The sequence below is a fragment of the Neofelis nebulosa genome, chromosome 12 (assembly GCF_028018385.1).
Source record: "Neofelis nebulosa isolate mNeoNeb1 chromosome 12, mNeoNeb1.pri, whole genome shotgun sequence".
In the NCBI taxonomy this organism is placed as follows: Eukaryota; Metazoa; Chordata; class Mammalia; order Carnivora; family Felidae; genus Neofelis; species Neofelis nebulosa.
In genome coordinates, this window is record NC_080793.1 from 92,682,306 (window position 1) to 92,698,785 (window position 16,480).

At 52.3% G+C, this 16,480-nt stretch overlaps 1 protein-coding gene across 5 annotated transcripts in view; it reads left to right on the forward strand.

The window, feature by feature from the left end:
- SHC3 (SHC adaptor protein 3) overlaps positions 1–12,207 on the forward strand; it is a 103,550-nt gene extending 91,343 nt beyond the window's left edge. For all 5 annotated transcript variants that reach the window (XM_058695890.1, XM_058695892.1, XM_058695891.1 and 2 more), the window contains one exon: positions 11,623–12,207. In XM_058695890.1, the coding sequence (XP_058551873.1) occupies positions 11,623–11,751 (129 nt within the window). In that variant the 3' untranslated portion in view covers positions 11,752–12,207. The remainder of the gene's footprint in view (positions 1–11,622) is intronic.
- Positions 12,208–16,480: the final 4,273 nt, after the last annotated feature.

Consider the following 16,480-nt stretch of genomic DNA (forward strand, 5'->3'; position numbering starts at 1 on the left):
ACGACACGTACTGGGGTGTCTGGGGGGCGCAGTCGGTTAAGCATCTGACTCTTGTTCCAGTCGCGATCTCATAGTCAAGGGATCGAGCCCCACATCAGGCTCAGCACTGAGCATGAAGCCCGCTTGGGATTCTCTCTTTCTCTCTCTGTCCCTCCCCTTGCATCTCTCTCTCTCTCTCTCTCTCTCTCTCTCTCTCTCTCTCTCAAAAAAGGACATGTAGTATTACTACTAATATATTCTGCATTCCCAAACCAGTACCGAGGTAACGTGTAGGGGCACTCGGGTGGCTCAGTTGGTGGAGCACCTGTCGCTTCATCTCAGGGCTGTGAGTTCAAGCCCCACCTTGGGTGTGGAGCCTACTTACAAACATTTTTTTTAAGATAATTTGGAAGGTGGGAAGGAAGGAAGCTGGAGGAATGTGGTTGAAACAGGTGTTCTTGTAAGCCACGACCCCAGCTGTGCCGTCTACAAGACTTTAATTTCTGAGGGGAAATCTGGCACCTCAGAGAAAATCAGTCGCACCAACTAATAAGTGTTCTTGGGGGAGGCTTTTTGCTGGATCTGATGATCTAATTTAATTGATCCAGTGGAGGAGAGCTTCAGCTGAGAAAGACTTAATTACGAATGTAATGTCACTTTCTTGCTGTTAGGACACCAAAATAGACGATGAACACATTCTCTTCAATATTTATTCATCTGATTTTCATGGTAATTGGTTGGTCCCTGACTATAAAGGGGGAAACTTGGCAGAACAGATTACTCGGAGAAATAAGGATGCAAAACAGTTCTGAGGCTATATTTACTGCAGAGTGTACGAACCTGTGTGCCTTCCCACTGCACACTGATCGTGCAAGACGAGGGCTCCTGGGGTCGCTGGAAACGCGGGTGACCGAGGAGGGTGGAGGCGGGGCTCCTGAGCTCCCATGCAGGTGTGGGGCAGCAGCTGCTCCGACCCCACCGGCGGGCTCTGCAGGAACAGCGCCAGAGGTGGCGTCTGGAACGTCCTCACGGTGAGTTAGCCCTCTTGAGTCTAAGATGATGCCCGGAGGCACCTGTCCTTGATTCATCCCCTTGGCCGGTAGGGCCAGCAGGGTGGGCCGGGTGCTGTGCTTGCTTTATAATGAGCCACTTGCTGCACCCACACCCGCACCTGCACCCGCACTTGCACCCACACCTCCAGCACGCCTGCACTTGTTCCGTGGCTGGGTGTTCCATGGGCTTCCTGACCGCGGTCTCGGGAACGTGGCACATTGAGAGCACGTGCTGGGGCTTTGCATTCAGGACATCGGAAAACAGCAACCGGCCAACACCCCACGCTTATTAGGATTTTATTTTATTCTGAGAGTAACTAAGAAAATAATCCCCCTCCATCCCTCCAGTCAAACAAGCCTTGTTGTTATTTTAAATTTTCCTTTGTCTCCGGCAGACTAGGCGGTGCTGATCTAACAGATGACATGGGAAGCCTCACTGGTCTGAGCCAAGGGAGCTCAGTGCCCACTCACCCACTCTTGCCCCTCGGGTCCTTGGTTCGGCGACTCACATCCCGGGGCCCCCATCTTCCAGGCCTGTCCCTTCAACCCGGGGGCTCCATGGAGAAGAAGGGGATGGAGACGGTGGGGACGGTCAGTGGCCTCGTGGGAGAAGCCACACTCGGGCTGCCTTACCGGTCCGAGTGCAGGATAGACTAGGGATGTACGAGCAGGGCCACTGGCCGCTGGCGGGTAAGGCCGTCGTGTCTTTTCACTTCTTACCAGCGTAACACCTGGAAAGTGTGACCAAGCGGATGTTACCTGCGGTCTTTGATGAGAAGTGACAGCCCAACCCAATCCCAGTGGAGCGGGTGGTGCTCACGGCCAGGCTCAGGCTCCCTCTCGGAGTCCTTTCCTGGTGCTCAAACTGCTCTCGGTGGTGTCATGTCTTCTTCTTCTTTTTTAACGTTTATTTATTTTGAGAGAGAGAGAGAGAGAGAGATTGAACAAGCAGAGGAGGGGCAGAGAGAGAGGGAGACGCAGAATCCGAAGCAGGTTCTAGGCTCCGAGCTGGCAGCACAGAGCCTGACGCGGGGCTCGAACTCACAAACTGTGAGATCATGACCTGAGCCGAAGTCGGAAGCTCAACCTACTGAGCCCCCCGGGCGCCCCAACAGGTGTCCTTTCTTGATTCTCCCTGGAAACTAAAGCGTAGCCCATTTTTCGATTTTTGACAAGTGTTTTCATTTCCCAGGTTGTCTCTGCGCCTGTAAATACATCAAGCCTCTCTCTCCCCAGCAGCGCTCGTCGTGTCTGTGCGACCTCCCTGTCTCACCCTCTGTCTCTGTCAACAGCACTTTTAGTGTTTTCTGAATGCACAAAATAGACACAGAAGCAAAGTAATGAACTCCCGTGGTCCCGGTATTCGCTGCACAGTTTACCAATGTTGTTCCGATCTCGATTCACCTGTCCGTTATTTTAGAGGTGGCGGTAGCGTTTGAAAGTAGAGGACAGCGTTCTCCCACGGAATGATTTGCGAGTCCCCTGCCCAAAGTCTCCGTCGCCCCCGGCCCCCGAGTGTGAGTGTGGTACACACAGAATCGCGCCTTCGCCCTGATGGCGCCACTGCGGCCTGCTCCTGCCGACCCCCTTCCTGTCCCCTGGCCGCTCCTGGAACGGCCTTTACTGGAAAGGATCCGTTCAGAATGCCTCACCGCCTCAGGCTGTCCTGTGTCTTCAGTCCCCCTCACCGCAGGCTCCTGCTCAGTCCGGTTTTCTGACCTGTCCTCCGAGTCGGGGTCAGATTATGCATCTGGGTCACGCCGTCACGGAGACACCGCGCTGGGAGTGGTGTCCGTGAGTGTTCTCCTGGATGCCGGACGAAGGGGGCATCTGGCAGGCTTCGCCCCTGCACACTCTCGCCTTCCCTTGTAATTATTACATATTTGGGAGGAGGTACCCTGAAACTACATGAATCCACCTTTCCAGCTGTTAAGTAATTTGTTTTCATCCGTGTGGATTCACAGCTGCCTGACTGTTCGGTGGCTTCTCACCGCGTCCCTTCGACGCTCTTCTTTGTCTTTGCTTCAAATACACACGGACGTCACGGGACCGTCTTCCTCCACTGCCGTTGGAGGCCTGGCCTGCTTGTTTTTCACGGGGAGACCAGGGTCTTCAAGTGGGGGTGCTGCCGCTCCCGTGTCCTCGAGATGGACGGATTGGTGCCGACAGATGTACACGCACACACACGCGCACGCTCGTGTCTGTGCCCATTTGCGTGTCCATCTCTGGATGTTACAAGCGGTACGCTTGTGGCTCGTGGTAGTTCTTCCGATTCCAGTCTGATATCACAGGGTTCATCCGTTTGTCTTTTCCTGCATTTCTAAGTCTCTCCTCCAGCGATGAGAAGCCTGACCCCTTACCTTCGTATTTTCACCGACTTGGTTAACCCCCCACATGTGAGGTGCACCCCCATCACAGCGGCCGCCCCTGCCCCCGCCCTGCGGGGGCGCCGGTTCCCCGCCCAGCCGTTCTACGGGGGCTCCCTTCCCCCTGAGCTCGCTCTGACCACCCCTCCTGGCTCTGATGCCCACGCGGGCCACCCACCTCCTGTCCTGTGTCCTCCTGTCACCTGTCCTGTGGTACACTCCTCACTGCCCCTGGGCTCCAGTCTCCCACTGGGAACCACCGTGGCTGCCCCCCCCACCCCCACCCCCAGAGCACAGCACTTGTCTTCCTTGGCATTTGGACCGACCGTTCAGTCAGGAAGGAAGGGACTGGAGAGAAGGGCGGGGAGGGGCTTTCTGAAACATTTGATCGCATATCCAGGCATCCTGCAGTGCACTCCTCTTATAAATATCTCAGCATCATTTCCACCAATAAGGGTATGAAGGCAACAACGACACGACATAGTTGTTATATCCAACAAAACTAAAGATAGTCGTTCAACATATTCAAATTTCCCTGATTATCTCAAAGATGTTGTGTGTATAGTATGTTTGTTGGAATCAGAATTCAAGCGTGGTCCATGTGGTCCATTTTGTGAGGTCTCTGAAGACTCTTACTCTGTTTTCCCTCCATCTCCCTGGACTCCAGTGGTTTCCTTGAGCGACTAGATAACTTGTCTGTAGAATATCCCACACTGTGATTTGGGTTGTGGTGTCCCTATGTCACTTGTGCCCTGACCCCTGGCTCTTCTGTAAACTGGTAGACACAGAGACTTTAAAGGCAGCCTTAGCAGGATATACCTTACATACAGGCCCGTTTCAGGAGTACAATCCAGTGGGTTTTAGTGTATTCACAGACGTGTGCATCCATGACCACAGTCCGTCTGGAACATGTTTACCACCTACAAGAGAAATGCCTCTGCGTTCAGCTGTCACCCACCAGCCTCCCGTCGCCTAGTCTCCGTGGGTTTCTCCCTTCTGGAGCTCCCTCTGAATGGAATCCTATAAATACGTAGTCCTTTGTGACTAGCCTCTTTTACTGAGTGCAGTGTTTTCAAGGGTCATCCACGTTGTGGCGGGTGTCAGCACCTCATTCTTTTCTGTGGCTGAGGAACATTCCGCTCACGGACAGCCCATGCTTTATTCGTGATGGACATTTGGCTGTTACGAACATTGCCGCTAACATGACGTCCAAGTTCCTGTGTGGACGTGTGTTTTCATTTCTCTTGGACATATACCCAGGAGTGGATTTGTTAGGTCGTGTGGTGGCTCTGTAATCTGCCACCCGAGGGACTGTCACACAGTTTTTTTTCAAAGCAGCTGCACCATTTTACATTCCAACTAACAGTGTGCGAGGGCCCCGATTTCTCTGTGCCGTCTCCCACCCTTATTACTATCTGGCGTTTGGATTCTGGCCATCCGTGTGGGCGGGCAGTGACAGACCACTGTGATTTTGATTTGCATTTCCCTCGTGACTAATAAGGTCAAGCATCTCTTTAGATACTTACTGGCTGTTTACGCATCTTCTTTGGACTAACGTCTGTTCGAATCCTTTGTCCATGCTTCTCTTCTTTTTCTTCATTTTTTTTTTTGTTGTTGTTGTGGTAAAATACACAGAACATAAAATTTACCATCTAAGCCAGCTGTAAGGGTACAGTTCAGTGGTGTGGGTGGTGTGCATGTAGTTGTACAACCAATATCCATCCCCAGAACTCTTTTTGTCTTGCAAATCTGAAACTCTGTCCCCATTAAATAATTCTCTGTCCCCTCCACCCCCAGCCCCTGGCATCCACCATTCCACTTTCTGTCTCTATGAATTTGACTCCTCTACGGATGTCATGTAAGCGGAGTCACAGCGCATTTGTCCTTCTGTGACTGGCCTGTTTCATGCTGTCCTTAGGGTTCATCCACGCTGGAGCACATGTCAGGATCCCCTTCCTTCCTAAGGCTGCACAATATTCCATTGTGTGGATAGACCATATTTTGCCTATCCATTCATGTGTGGATGGACTTGTTGCTTCCACATTTTAACTATTGCAGGAAATGCTGCTTTTAATACAATGCACAGGTATCTCTTTGAGACCCTCCTTTGAGTTTCTTGGGTATACGTCTAGAAGGGGAATTGCTGAGTCATATGAGAATTCATTAACAAAATGTTTTTGAGAAGCCATCACACAGCCCACAGCGGCTGCACTATTTCACATTCCTGCCAATAGTGCACAAGGGCTCTAATGTCTCCTCCTCCTGGTCAACACCTGCTATTTTCTGGTTTGGGGATGGTGGTCATTCTCATGAGTGTGAGGTGGTATCGCAATTTGCATTTCTCTGATGATGAGGGTTGCGGAGCATCTTTTCATGTACTTATTGGCCATGTCATTTGGTCACATGGTCATTTATGTGTCTTCTTTGAGGAAATGGCAATTCAAGTTCTTTGCCCATTTTTGAATCAGGTTGTCTATTTTTTATTATTGAGTTTTAGGAGTACTTTATATATTCTGGATATTCATCACTTATTAGGTACACAAATTCCAAATTTATCCCCCCCCATCCTGTAGGTTGCTTTTTTACTCTGTTGATAGTGTCTTTCATGCACAAAACTTTACAATTTTCATGACATCCAAATTGTCTGGTTTTTTTTTTTGTTGCCTGGGAATTTGGTACCATATCCAAGAAACCATTGCAGATTCAGTGCCTCGAAGCTTTTGCCCTGAGTTTTCTTCTAAGAATTTTAGGCCTTACATTGAGATCTTGGATCCATTTTGAGTTAATTTTTGTATGTGGCATCAGCTACAGGCACTCTGTTCTTTTGTATGTGGACACCCAGTTTCCCCAGAAGCATTTGTTGAAAAAATTGTCCCTTTCCTGTTGAATGGTCATAGCATCCTAGTCAAAAATCACTTGACCACATATGCAGGGGCTCATTTCTAGGCCCTCTGTTCTTTTCCACTGCCTTATATGCCTGTCTTTCTATCAGTACCACACTGTTTTGATTACTGTAGCTTTGTAATTAGTTTTGAAATCCAGAAGTGTGAGTCCTCCAACTTCGTCAAATTTGTTGTGTTGGTCTTTTCAAAGAAGCTGCTTTTGGTTTCATTGATTTTCTCTATTATTTTCCCATTCTCTATTTTATCTCTGCTTTAATCTTTATGATGTCCTTTCTCCTGCTCAGTTCAAGGTTTTTAGTGTCTTCAGGTGGGACGTTAGGTTATTTGTGAGTCTCTAAATTTTCCTCCTGCTGTTGGGGAAAAGGAGTGCCCATGTGGGCAAGGTGTTGATTGGAAGGATGTAAGCAGCTGGCACTCACAGTCCCAAGCCAGACTCTTGGTGTTGCAGCCCCAGAGGGCTGGTGTGAACCTGGCACTGTGTCCGTTGGGTCTAAGAAGGACCTGAGCCTCACCTTAATTTCAAACCTGGGAGAGGCCAAGCAATGTGGGTGGGTGGGTCTACATCCCGCTTGGGTTAGGTTGTATTTGGGCTTGAGCCTCTGGGAGTGGAGGGTCCGCCAGTGGATCCAGCCCAAGCTGAGACATTAGACAAAGAGCAGCAGGTCTGAGTGTGCAACCCATTCCAATGGAACCAGATTTTAATCAGGGACTATCTTGTCTGATGGCTTTGCCACAGCTAGTGTGACCTTTTGGAAGGGGACGGATGTAATCATTCTGTCATTGGTTGAGTATACTTGTTAACGAACAATATCTCTAAATGGTATTTCTGACTACTGGGCACCTAATTTAAATGTTCCCTAGACAACTTGAACCCACAATACCTAAAGCAGAAGGTACGGCCCCCACCCCCTTGCCCAACTGCCCCCTGGATTCCTTCCTGCAGCTCACCCTGCCCCCAAACCTCAGCTACCAGCACCTCCTTCATCACATGTGTTTAGTTTTACAAGACCTGCATAGCTCAGTCGATTAAGCATCCAACTCTTGGTTTCGGCTCAGGTCGTGATCTCAGGGTTCAGGTTCGAGCCTCTCATCAGGCTCCATGCTGACAGTGTGGAGTGTGCTTGGGATTCTGTCTCTCTCCTCTCTCTTTGCTCCTCCCTGCTCACTCTCTATCCCTCTCTCTCTCAAAATAAACAAACATTAAAAAGAAAAGGAACCACCAAACTATCTTCTAAACTATCTGTCCCGTTTTGCAATCCACCAGCAGTGACGAGAGTTCCCATTGCACACATCCTCACCAGCATTGGCAGTTGTCGGTGTCGTGGATTTTGGCCATTCTGATAGGTGTGTGGTGGCATCTCAGTGTTGTAACTTGTGTTTCCCTGGTGACTTGTGCTGTAGGGCATCTTTTCACGTACTTGTTTGCCACCTGTGCATCCTCTTTGCTGAGGTGTTTGTTAAGGTCTTTGCCCCATTTTTAAAATGTGGTTTTCTTAATGTTGGTATTAAGAGCTGTTTGTATATTTCAGAGACCGGTTCATTATCAGATGTGTCTTTTGCAAATACCTTCTCCCAGTCCGTGGCTGCTCTTCTCACTGTCTTGAAGGTGTCACTTGTGGATCAGACGTTTTTAATCTTGATGAAGTCCAGCTTATCGTTTCTTTCATTCACGAATCAGGCCTTTGATGTCTTATCTAGAAAGTCATCACCAAACCCATGGTCACTAAAGTTCTCCCTGTGTTTTCTTTTAAGAGTTTAATAATTCTGCATTTTACATTTAAGTCTGTGATCCATTCTGAGTTAATTTTTTGAAGGGTGTAAGTTCTGATCTAGGCTTTCTGTAAAATATATGTGGACATCCCGGTGCTGCAGCATCGTTCACTGAAAATGCTGTCTTTGCCTTTTATTTCCTTTTTTGTCTTACTGCATTAACGAGGACTTCCATGATGGTGTTGAGGAGTGTGAGGCGAGACATCCTGGCCTTGTTCAAGTTTCTGATCATTAAGTAGGATGTTAGTGGTAGGATTTTTGTGGATGTCTTTATCAAGTGGAGGAAGTTTCACCCGTATTCCTAGTTTACTGAGAGCTTTTACCAAGAATTGGTTGAATTTTCTGTTTCCATTGATAAGATCATGGAGTTTTTGTCTTCACCCTAATGGTGTGATGGATTGTGTTGACTTCTGAATGGGGAAGCAGCCTTGCAGACCCAGGATAAATCCCCCTTGGTCATGGTGTATAGTTCTTCTTATACATTGTTGGATTCAATCCGTTAGTGTTTTGTTGAGGATTTTTGCATGTGTGTTCATAAGAGGTGCTGGTCTGTAGTTTTCTTTTCCTGTAACGTCTTTGTTTGCTTTTGATGTTAGAGTCGTACTAGCCTCATAGAGTGAGTTAAGTGATATTATTTCTGCTTCTGTCTTCTGAATGAGATTGTGGGGACTTGGTAAATTTTGTCTTTAAGTGTTTGGTAGAGTTCACCAGTGAACCTATCTGGGCCTGGTGCTTTCTATGTTGGCAGATTATTCACTATTGATTCAATTTTTTTTTTTTTTAAATTTTTTTTTCCAACGTTTTTTATTTTATATTTGGGAGAGAGAGAGACAGAGCATGAACGGGGGAGGGGCAGAGAGAGAGGGAGACAGAGAATCGGAAACAGGCTCCAGGCTCTGAGCCATCAGCTGAGAGCCTGACGCGGGGCTCGAACCCACGGACTGAGAGATCGTGACCTGGCTGAAGTCGGACACTTAACCGACTGCGCCACCCAGGCGCCCCTGATTCAATTTTTAAATAGCCACAGGTTTATTCAAACCATCTATTTCTTCTTGTAAGAGTTTTGTGAAGCTGTGTCTTTCAAGAAATGGGTCCGTTTTTAAGGAGTTCTCAAATTTGTGGGCATAGAGTTATTTATAGTATTCTTTCATTATCCTTTTAAATTTTTTTTTTTTTTGCAACGTTTTTTATTTATTTTTGGGACAGAGAGAGACAGAGCATGAACGGGGGAGGGGCAGAGAGAGAGGGAGACACAGAATCGGAAACAGGCTCCAGGCTCCGAGCCATCAGCCCAGAGCCTGACGCGGGGCTCGAACTCACGGACCGTGAGATCGTGACCTGGCTGAAGTCGGACGCTTAACCGACTGTGCCACCCAGGCGCCCCTCATTATCCTTTTAAATTCCATGAGATCTGTAGTGATGACCCTTCTTTCATTTCCGATATTAGTAAGTGTCTTCTCTCATTTTTTTTCTTAGCCTGGCTAGAGGCTTATCAATTGTTATGTATCTTTTCGAAGGACCAGCTTTGGGGATCATTGATTTCTGTATTGATTTCCTGTTTCCAATGTCATTGGTTTCTGCTCTAATTTTTTCATTATTTCTTTCCTTATGCTTCCTGTGGATTTAATTTGTTCTGTTTTCTAGTTTCCTAAGGTAAAAGCTTAGAATACTGATTTCAGCTCTTTCTTCTTTTCTGACCCACATAGCAAGTGGGTCCATACAGATAGCTCTGTGGACTGCAGGTTCTCTGGGAAGAAGCCAGACTGGAGTTTCAGCAAGCATTGATGTGAATGGAGTGAACTGGCCTATTTAGGCAGTAAATTTATATCATATGACTCTTCATGGTTTTGTTTGTATGTGTGTGTTCATTGTGGCCCAGCCTTCATACCCCAAAGATGCCCACCAGGGGGCAGCTTGGGCAATATGTTGGAATCATGGGGGGGGGGGGGGCGGGGATCGAGAGACACGCCAGTTGGCCGAGCCCCACCCCAAGCCCCTGGTGGGGTTGGCCTGGGCATGGGGTTACTGAACACTGTCTGGTGATTTGGACGTGAGTCCATGCTAAGACTGCTATCCCAGACACTGCCCTGTCATAAACCCTCTTTCATTCACCCCTGCTGCCCCAGAACTTCGATGAGTGTTCATCACTAAGAAGTGGGAATAAGAAGTCAGCGTCAAGGCAGCAGCCAACAGTAGTCTCAGGCTGAGTCCTGGGTGCCCCTCACCTCCCAGAAAGGGGCCTTCCCATGTCACCTCAGGGTTTTTCTGTGGTGGGGATTCTACAGAACTCAGGAGGATTAAACAGCCTTGATGAAAAGATGCCAAAATTTCTTGCAAAAAGATTCCTTTCCTAATGTGCCCATTGGGTCACATCCTTGGTGAGGCTCAGTGCCCAAGGGTCAGGAACCCTGTGGCCCAGTGGGTCCCTGTCCCTCCATGCTTACAGACACCTGTGGGGAAGGGGGCCTACCTCAGTGTGGGACCCCAGGAGAACAGAGAACCCTCATTTCTAAGTTTCTACTGTTGCCTGTGGCTGCTATCTTGTAGACCCTAGAGCAGATGGCCGGGGGGGCGGGGTGGGGGCTTTAATGGGCACACCTGGACTATAGATTTGGGGTGGGAATGAGATCAAGGTTGAAGGATCAGAATAGGACATCCCATTGGTAAGTTGGTGGAAGGGAGAGACAAGAGTGGCCACATCAGGGGTGAGGATGGGATTAGAGGAAAGGAGAGAATACGGGGACAGGTAAGGAGGAAGAAACTAGATGTGCCCTCAGAGTCCCTGAGAGACAGGTGGGGGAGAGCTGTGGCCCAGGGAAAGGGGGGTCCCCAGAAATAAGGCTGGAGAGAGAGGTCAGACACCCAGGGCGTCCAAAAGCCATCATGAGGACCATCTAAGGGCTGGAGGGCCATCAGGTGTAGCCAGGCACCTGCTCCCTGGCCTGTCTCCCATCCCCTCGAAGGAGGCCGCGGGGGCTGTGTCCATAGCAGCCGGGAGACTGTTCCTGGCCAGGGGTCCTCTGCCTTCTTCAAGTGTGGTCTACACTGGGAGTGTAGCAGCTCAGGGACCAAGGCGCAGGCCCGGTGAGCAGCGGGAAGTGGTGACCCTCCCCCACACCCCCCCCCCCCCCAGGGTTCACTTGCTCGGAGGCTGGCAGGCGGGCATTGCACCAAGAAACCAGGAGCGTGCTGTGCTGCCCCTGTGTCCCAGACAGGCTCGCCCCCCAGTGTGGGAGACGGAAGGGCCACGTGGACCCCCTCTGGGTGCGAGTGCAGGACGGCCAGATGGGTCTTTCGAGGGCAGGAGAAGAGCAGGAGAGAAAAGGTTGGCAGCAGAGGGCAGGGTGGCTGCTGAAGACACATGGCAGGTGACAGGCTGAATGACCGGCCAGTGACGATCACTGGGGACTTCACAGACGTGTCTCTGAGAGAGTGCGGGGGCCCCGGGGAGGCCGCCGCTCCGGTTCCCGTGGTCTGGGGCCGGCTCCAAGCACGTGCGTTCTCTTTTCTCTGCCCGTGGGTCATGCATCCTGCCCTCTGTGTCCCTCCCAGGTCCGGACGAAGGACAGGGTCTTCGACAGCATCAGCCACCTCATCAACCACCACCTGGAGAACAGCCTGCCCATCGTCTCTGCTGGAAGCGAGCTCTGTCTCCAGCAGCCGGTGGAGAAGCCCCTGTGACCGGCCGGCCACCCCGTCCTGACCCTGCACCGGTGGTCAGGAGACCTGGTTCTTCCCGGGAAATGGGTACAGGGGCTATGGAAACTCGGGCAGCCGCCCATGGGCGCAGAGCCTTGTCCAAATGCCCCAGGAGGAAGGTGTCTGAAAAGTGCAAGTTTCATAAACTTGTCCTGATCTTCTCGTGTGCATATTAAAGGTGTACATACCTATACATCCTGTACAAATTAGCCCTCTATATTTATATTTTTTAAGACTAAGAAAGATGTAAGACTAATGTTCTGTGCTGTATGTTTTTAATGGAAAAAAAAGTTTGACTCTAGTTGTCCGGGCAAAAAATTTAATTCAACCGACCCATTCTCCTGAGAAATTCCCCTAGGAAGATGTGACCTGCAGTTTTACCCGATAAGCACAACACGGGGACTAGAAGCAGGCAGGAGGGTTTTAAAAATATGGAGTCGGCACAGAAGAAGGCGGGCTGCCACCCGAAAGGGCCTAGCTCTGGTCCCGGGGGCCGCCCCGCGGGGTGTTGGCGCCCCCTCCCTCCGCGATGACGCCCCCCGTCGCCCCCCGGGCCGTCTGCACTGCACCGTGAGCTCCCGGCTCCCACACCTGACACCTGGTGCCGCCGAACTGTCAACCCGGCCGTGTCGGTGGTGCCTGAGCACGGGAATCCCGTCCCCCTTGACCTCAGTTGTCCAGTGTCTCAAAGATCTTACTGCCAGATGTGGCACCAAAGGAGCCTCAGTGACCAACATCTTCACTGGCAAACTCTTCCATTGCTCCCATCTGTGTTACTGGGCGGGGGGGCGGGGGGGGGGGCTGGCTGGGGCGAAGTCTTGGCTTCTGTGTCCTTCCAGCCAATCGATGATGGCAGGCCGCCGCAGTAGCTGCTAGAAAACCGTCCCTGCCCTGAATCCGACCGCGAAAAATGCACCGGTACGAGCTGTGTCGAAGGCAGATCTGACACGCGTGCTCCGTCCCGGAGACATGTGCGTGGCTGTGGCTCTTGCCCCACGTTTGCCTGAGGTTGGTGACTCGGGCCCGTGGAATCGGTCGGAGGTTTCCTACTTCTCGAGTGGTCGGTGGGTTAGGTGGCTGGTTGTCTCTGCAGCAGATTTCCCAGTTGCTCCGTGGAAAGGGCCCGTGCCCCACGGAGCTCTTTGTCTCGGCCCCTTCCTTCGAGCTGAAGTACTGGGATTTCTTACGGGGTCATTCGGTGTCAGAAGGTCAACAGTGCCTGTAACTTTTAAAAAACGCCCGTGTTGACGTTACCATGTGATTTTAACAGATGCTGTCTTTTAAAAGATAGAAGGATCCATTCGTCGGCTGGCCCCTTCTAATTGGTGCCACGGCACAGGCCCCCGTCCCGTGCGGCCCCACCGTGCGAGGCACCCTGGGTCAGAGCAACAGAAGGACTTTCTGCGCGCTTAGAGTGGGACGGTAATAAATTCGATGCTTCAAGAGTGAGGAGTTAAGGAGGGATTTAAAAAATTCTGTTGAGTGAATCTGTGAAGTTCTAATGCTAAATGAACCCCATTTCTGTTCTTGGGGTGTGTGTGTCCAGGATGGAAGATGGGGTGAAGCTTGTGGGTGACGGGGGAGTCGGGCAGCTCCACAGATGTGTGTGGGGCTTCTTAGGAGTTTTTGTCCTTTGAGGGTCCAGTGGGTCCAAGATGACGGTGGCTTCAGTCTTCTAGAATGTTCTGCCGTGGATTGGAACTAACGTAGGACCATCCGCCTCTTCCTGGAAAGAACAGTTCTGGTTTCAGTCACGGTGCGGATACTCTGCCCCAGGTCACTCGGAAGCAGTGGGAGCTGAAGGGGGTTGGGGTGGCATTGTTCAGACTCCTGCCCTGTGACGACGCAGACGGGGCGGGGGTGGGAACCGCCCTGTGCCCCGTACCCCAGAGGCCTGCAGCCCTGCAGACGTACCAGAGGTCCCACCCCGGTGTGGGAGCGTCCACACATATAAAGATGGGTAAACTGACTTTTTAGTGCCCCACTGTGTCGTGTTAAGGGCACCTCCCAAATGCTAATGTTTCAGGGCAAAGTAGGAAGGGCTGGTTGGGGACCCCGAAGCCCTGAACACGTGACCTGCTTTCTTTTCCCTCTTGAGGATGTGACAGATGGTAATCTGCAGGTGCGGGAGCTCTCTGCTGTGAAGTCAATGTCTGTCTCAGTGGTGATAAGCAATATATATATATATATATGTTTATATATATATATATATATATTATGTTTTCTTTGCATGAGAATCAATTTAGAAAATTAGAAGTATTGGCGGGAGATCAAATTCTTGTTTCAATATTAATTCAAAACATGTATTTTTAAGCTCAGATTCCAGGGTTTGCTTACAAAGGAACAGTGCCAGTGGGAAATCGTGCCCCTTTGTAGCCACCGGAGCAACCTGGAGACCCAGGGGTGCCTTCGAGTCTCTCTTCCTTGGCCCTCCCCTGTGAAGCATGTCATCTCAGCTCCCCTTCAAGGCCATGTGAAGGGCCTCATTCACAGGCGGGGAAACTGAGGCGGGGTGGGTACCCCACCTTCAAAGCTACGCGGTGGGCGGGCAGCTGGCCGAGCTGTCCTGCTTCGTTGGTGTTACCGGGTTCTGCTGTGCCTGGGACTCAGGATTCCCCGGGCCAGCCTGGGTCCTCGTCGCCCAGTTCCCAGCCTGCACCTCTGCCAGGGCAGGGCTGTGTGTCCCAGGGTCTCTGCACCCCGGGTATGTTCTCTGTGCGCTGTGCCTGGCTGCCCCCGGGGTGCATGGTGGCACCAGGCCTGCGCCCCCCTGCTGGGCCCCTGCCCCCGGCTGTGCTGGGTCTACAAGGCAGGTCCGGAGGGCCTCTGATGCCACACCGGTGCGGCAGCCCTGGAGACCCCCCCCCCAACACCTGCATGTGTGTGAATCAGCGGTACTTTCAAATGACATCCTCATTTGTCCCTCTGAGCGCCCACAGGGTCCCTGTGGGGCTGCTGGCCGGTGGTTTCACTGAGCTCTGATGCTTGAGACCCTGGGCGCTCAGCGGACTGATGGCTGACGCATGTGAGCATCTCCCGACCCACCCCTGTGCCCGGGCCACCACTCTCGGGCTTCCTATACTCGACGGCCCAAGGACCCGCTGGCCACTCTGCTGCCCCCCCCCCCCCCCCCCCGTTTCGTTTGAACAAGGATTGCTTATCGCTGTCTCGGCTGTTGGGGTGGAAGGATGGACAGAGGCCCAGCTGTAGGACATACGGTGTCCTGAGGGTCTCGCAGGGAGGAAGGCACCGGGGTAATTTCCAGGGAAGACAGAAAGTGACAAGCCGCCTGCAGAGGAAGAGGGAGGCCTGACTTCCAAGGAGGGGCAGCAGCGGGAGGCGGGGGGAGGGTCAGGGCGGCAGTTAGTGCAGCCCCGGAAAGGGCCCTGTGCTGGGACACTGTGGCCGCGTGTCTGCTGGCCCTGCCCGTCCTGGGCTCCTGAGATGGACAGTTCCTTTCAGGTGGCATCAGATGCCTGGTGGGGGTGGGGGGAGGTGTCCTTCTCATAAGTGACACCTGAAACCTGAGTCCCTGGTCCTTATTTCCGGGAATCGGTCACCGGGTGGAGGCAGTTCCCACGAGGTCCCAGGCCTCCCCGGGCGGCGGCCCAGAGCCACAAGGCCTCACACTGGTTGCGGGGCTTCTCTGAGCGCTGGCTGCGTGCCACCTGCACCGCAGTGCTGTGCGGTGTCCCCGCCGTGAGATGGGAGGTGGTGGTGAATATACGTGAAGAGGAAGGACAGCTGATCCCTGGGATGCTTCGTGCACACGTGTGACGGGCTCTCTGGCTGGCGGAGTAGCATATGCGTGCGTCCCCCGCCCCCCTGCGTGCGCGCTCCCCCCCTTCGCCTTTCTGTGGCAGTGGGGAAGGGGGGAGGGGGATTGTGGAAATACTGCGCTTCGGTCACCGCGTGTCGCAGACAAATCTGGGTCACGTGTCTCAGAATACCAGGCTGTGTAGTGAAAGTTTAAAAATGGTCCTGGGAAAGATGAAGTGGAAAAACCACTCTGCCGGCACGTGCTACGAACCCGGATGTGCCGTGCCCCGCCCCCCGAGGGTCACAAGCAAGGGAGGGCTATGGGATCAGGATCCTGCAGCTCCAGACCCGGCTCTTCAGTGGGGGGACTGGGGCCAGGGGACTTGCCGCAGCGCAGGGACAGTCAGTGGCCGAACATAGGACAGAGCGCAGGACTCATGAGGGTCCTTGACAGTGTGTGTAACGCTCAGCCCCCGATGGGAAATGGCAAACAGCTCTTCCCGCTTGGGTTTGCATTCGTGCCCCTTCCGGGACGAGGAGGTGTTTCTGTTTGGGGCCCTTCAGCCGCAGACCCCGAGAGGGTCTGACTGGCTGTCGTTTCTCCCGGCGATGCCCCAGGGGTGGGGAAGGGAAGGAAGTCGAGGAGGAGGAGGAGGGCACGATCGGCCCAGTCACCCTGGTGTGGCAGAGTGAGGGGCGGCAGGAGGCAGGGTGGACACAACTCAGCACGTACCCAGCTGCGCTTAGCTGCCAGCCGGGCGCAGGTGGAAAGCGGGCCCTGTGCACACTCCCCGGGCCGGGAATCCCAGGCGGAGACACACAGTCCTCGGGGCCAAGCAGATCTGGACACGAGGGGCAGCGAGGAGGCCCCAGGCCCCACCCCAGGAGGGCTGCGCGGGCCCAGGAATGTGTATTTCTGGTAAACAGGGAGTGTGGACCACCATCGGGTGTG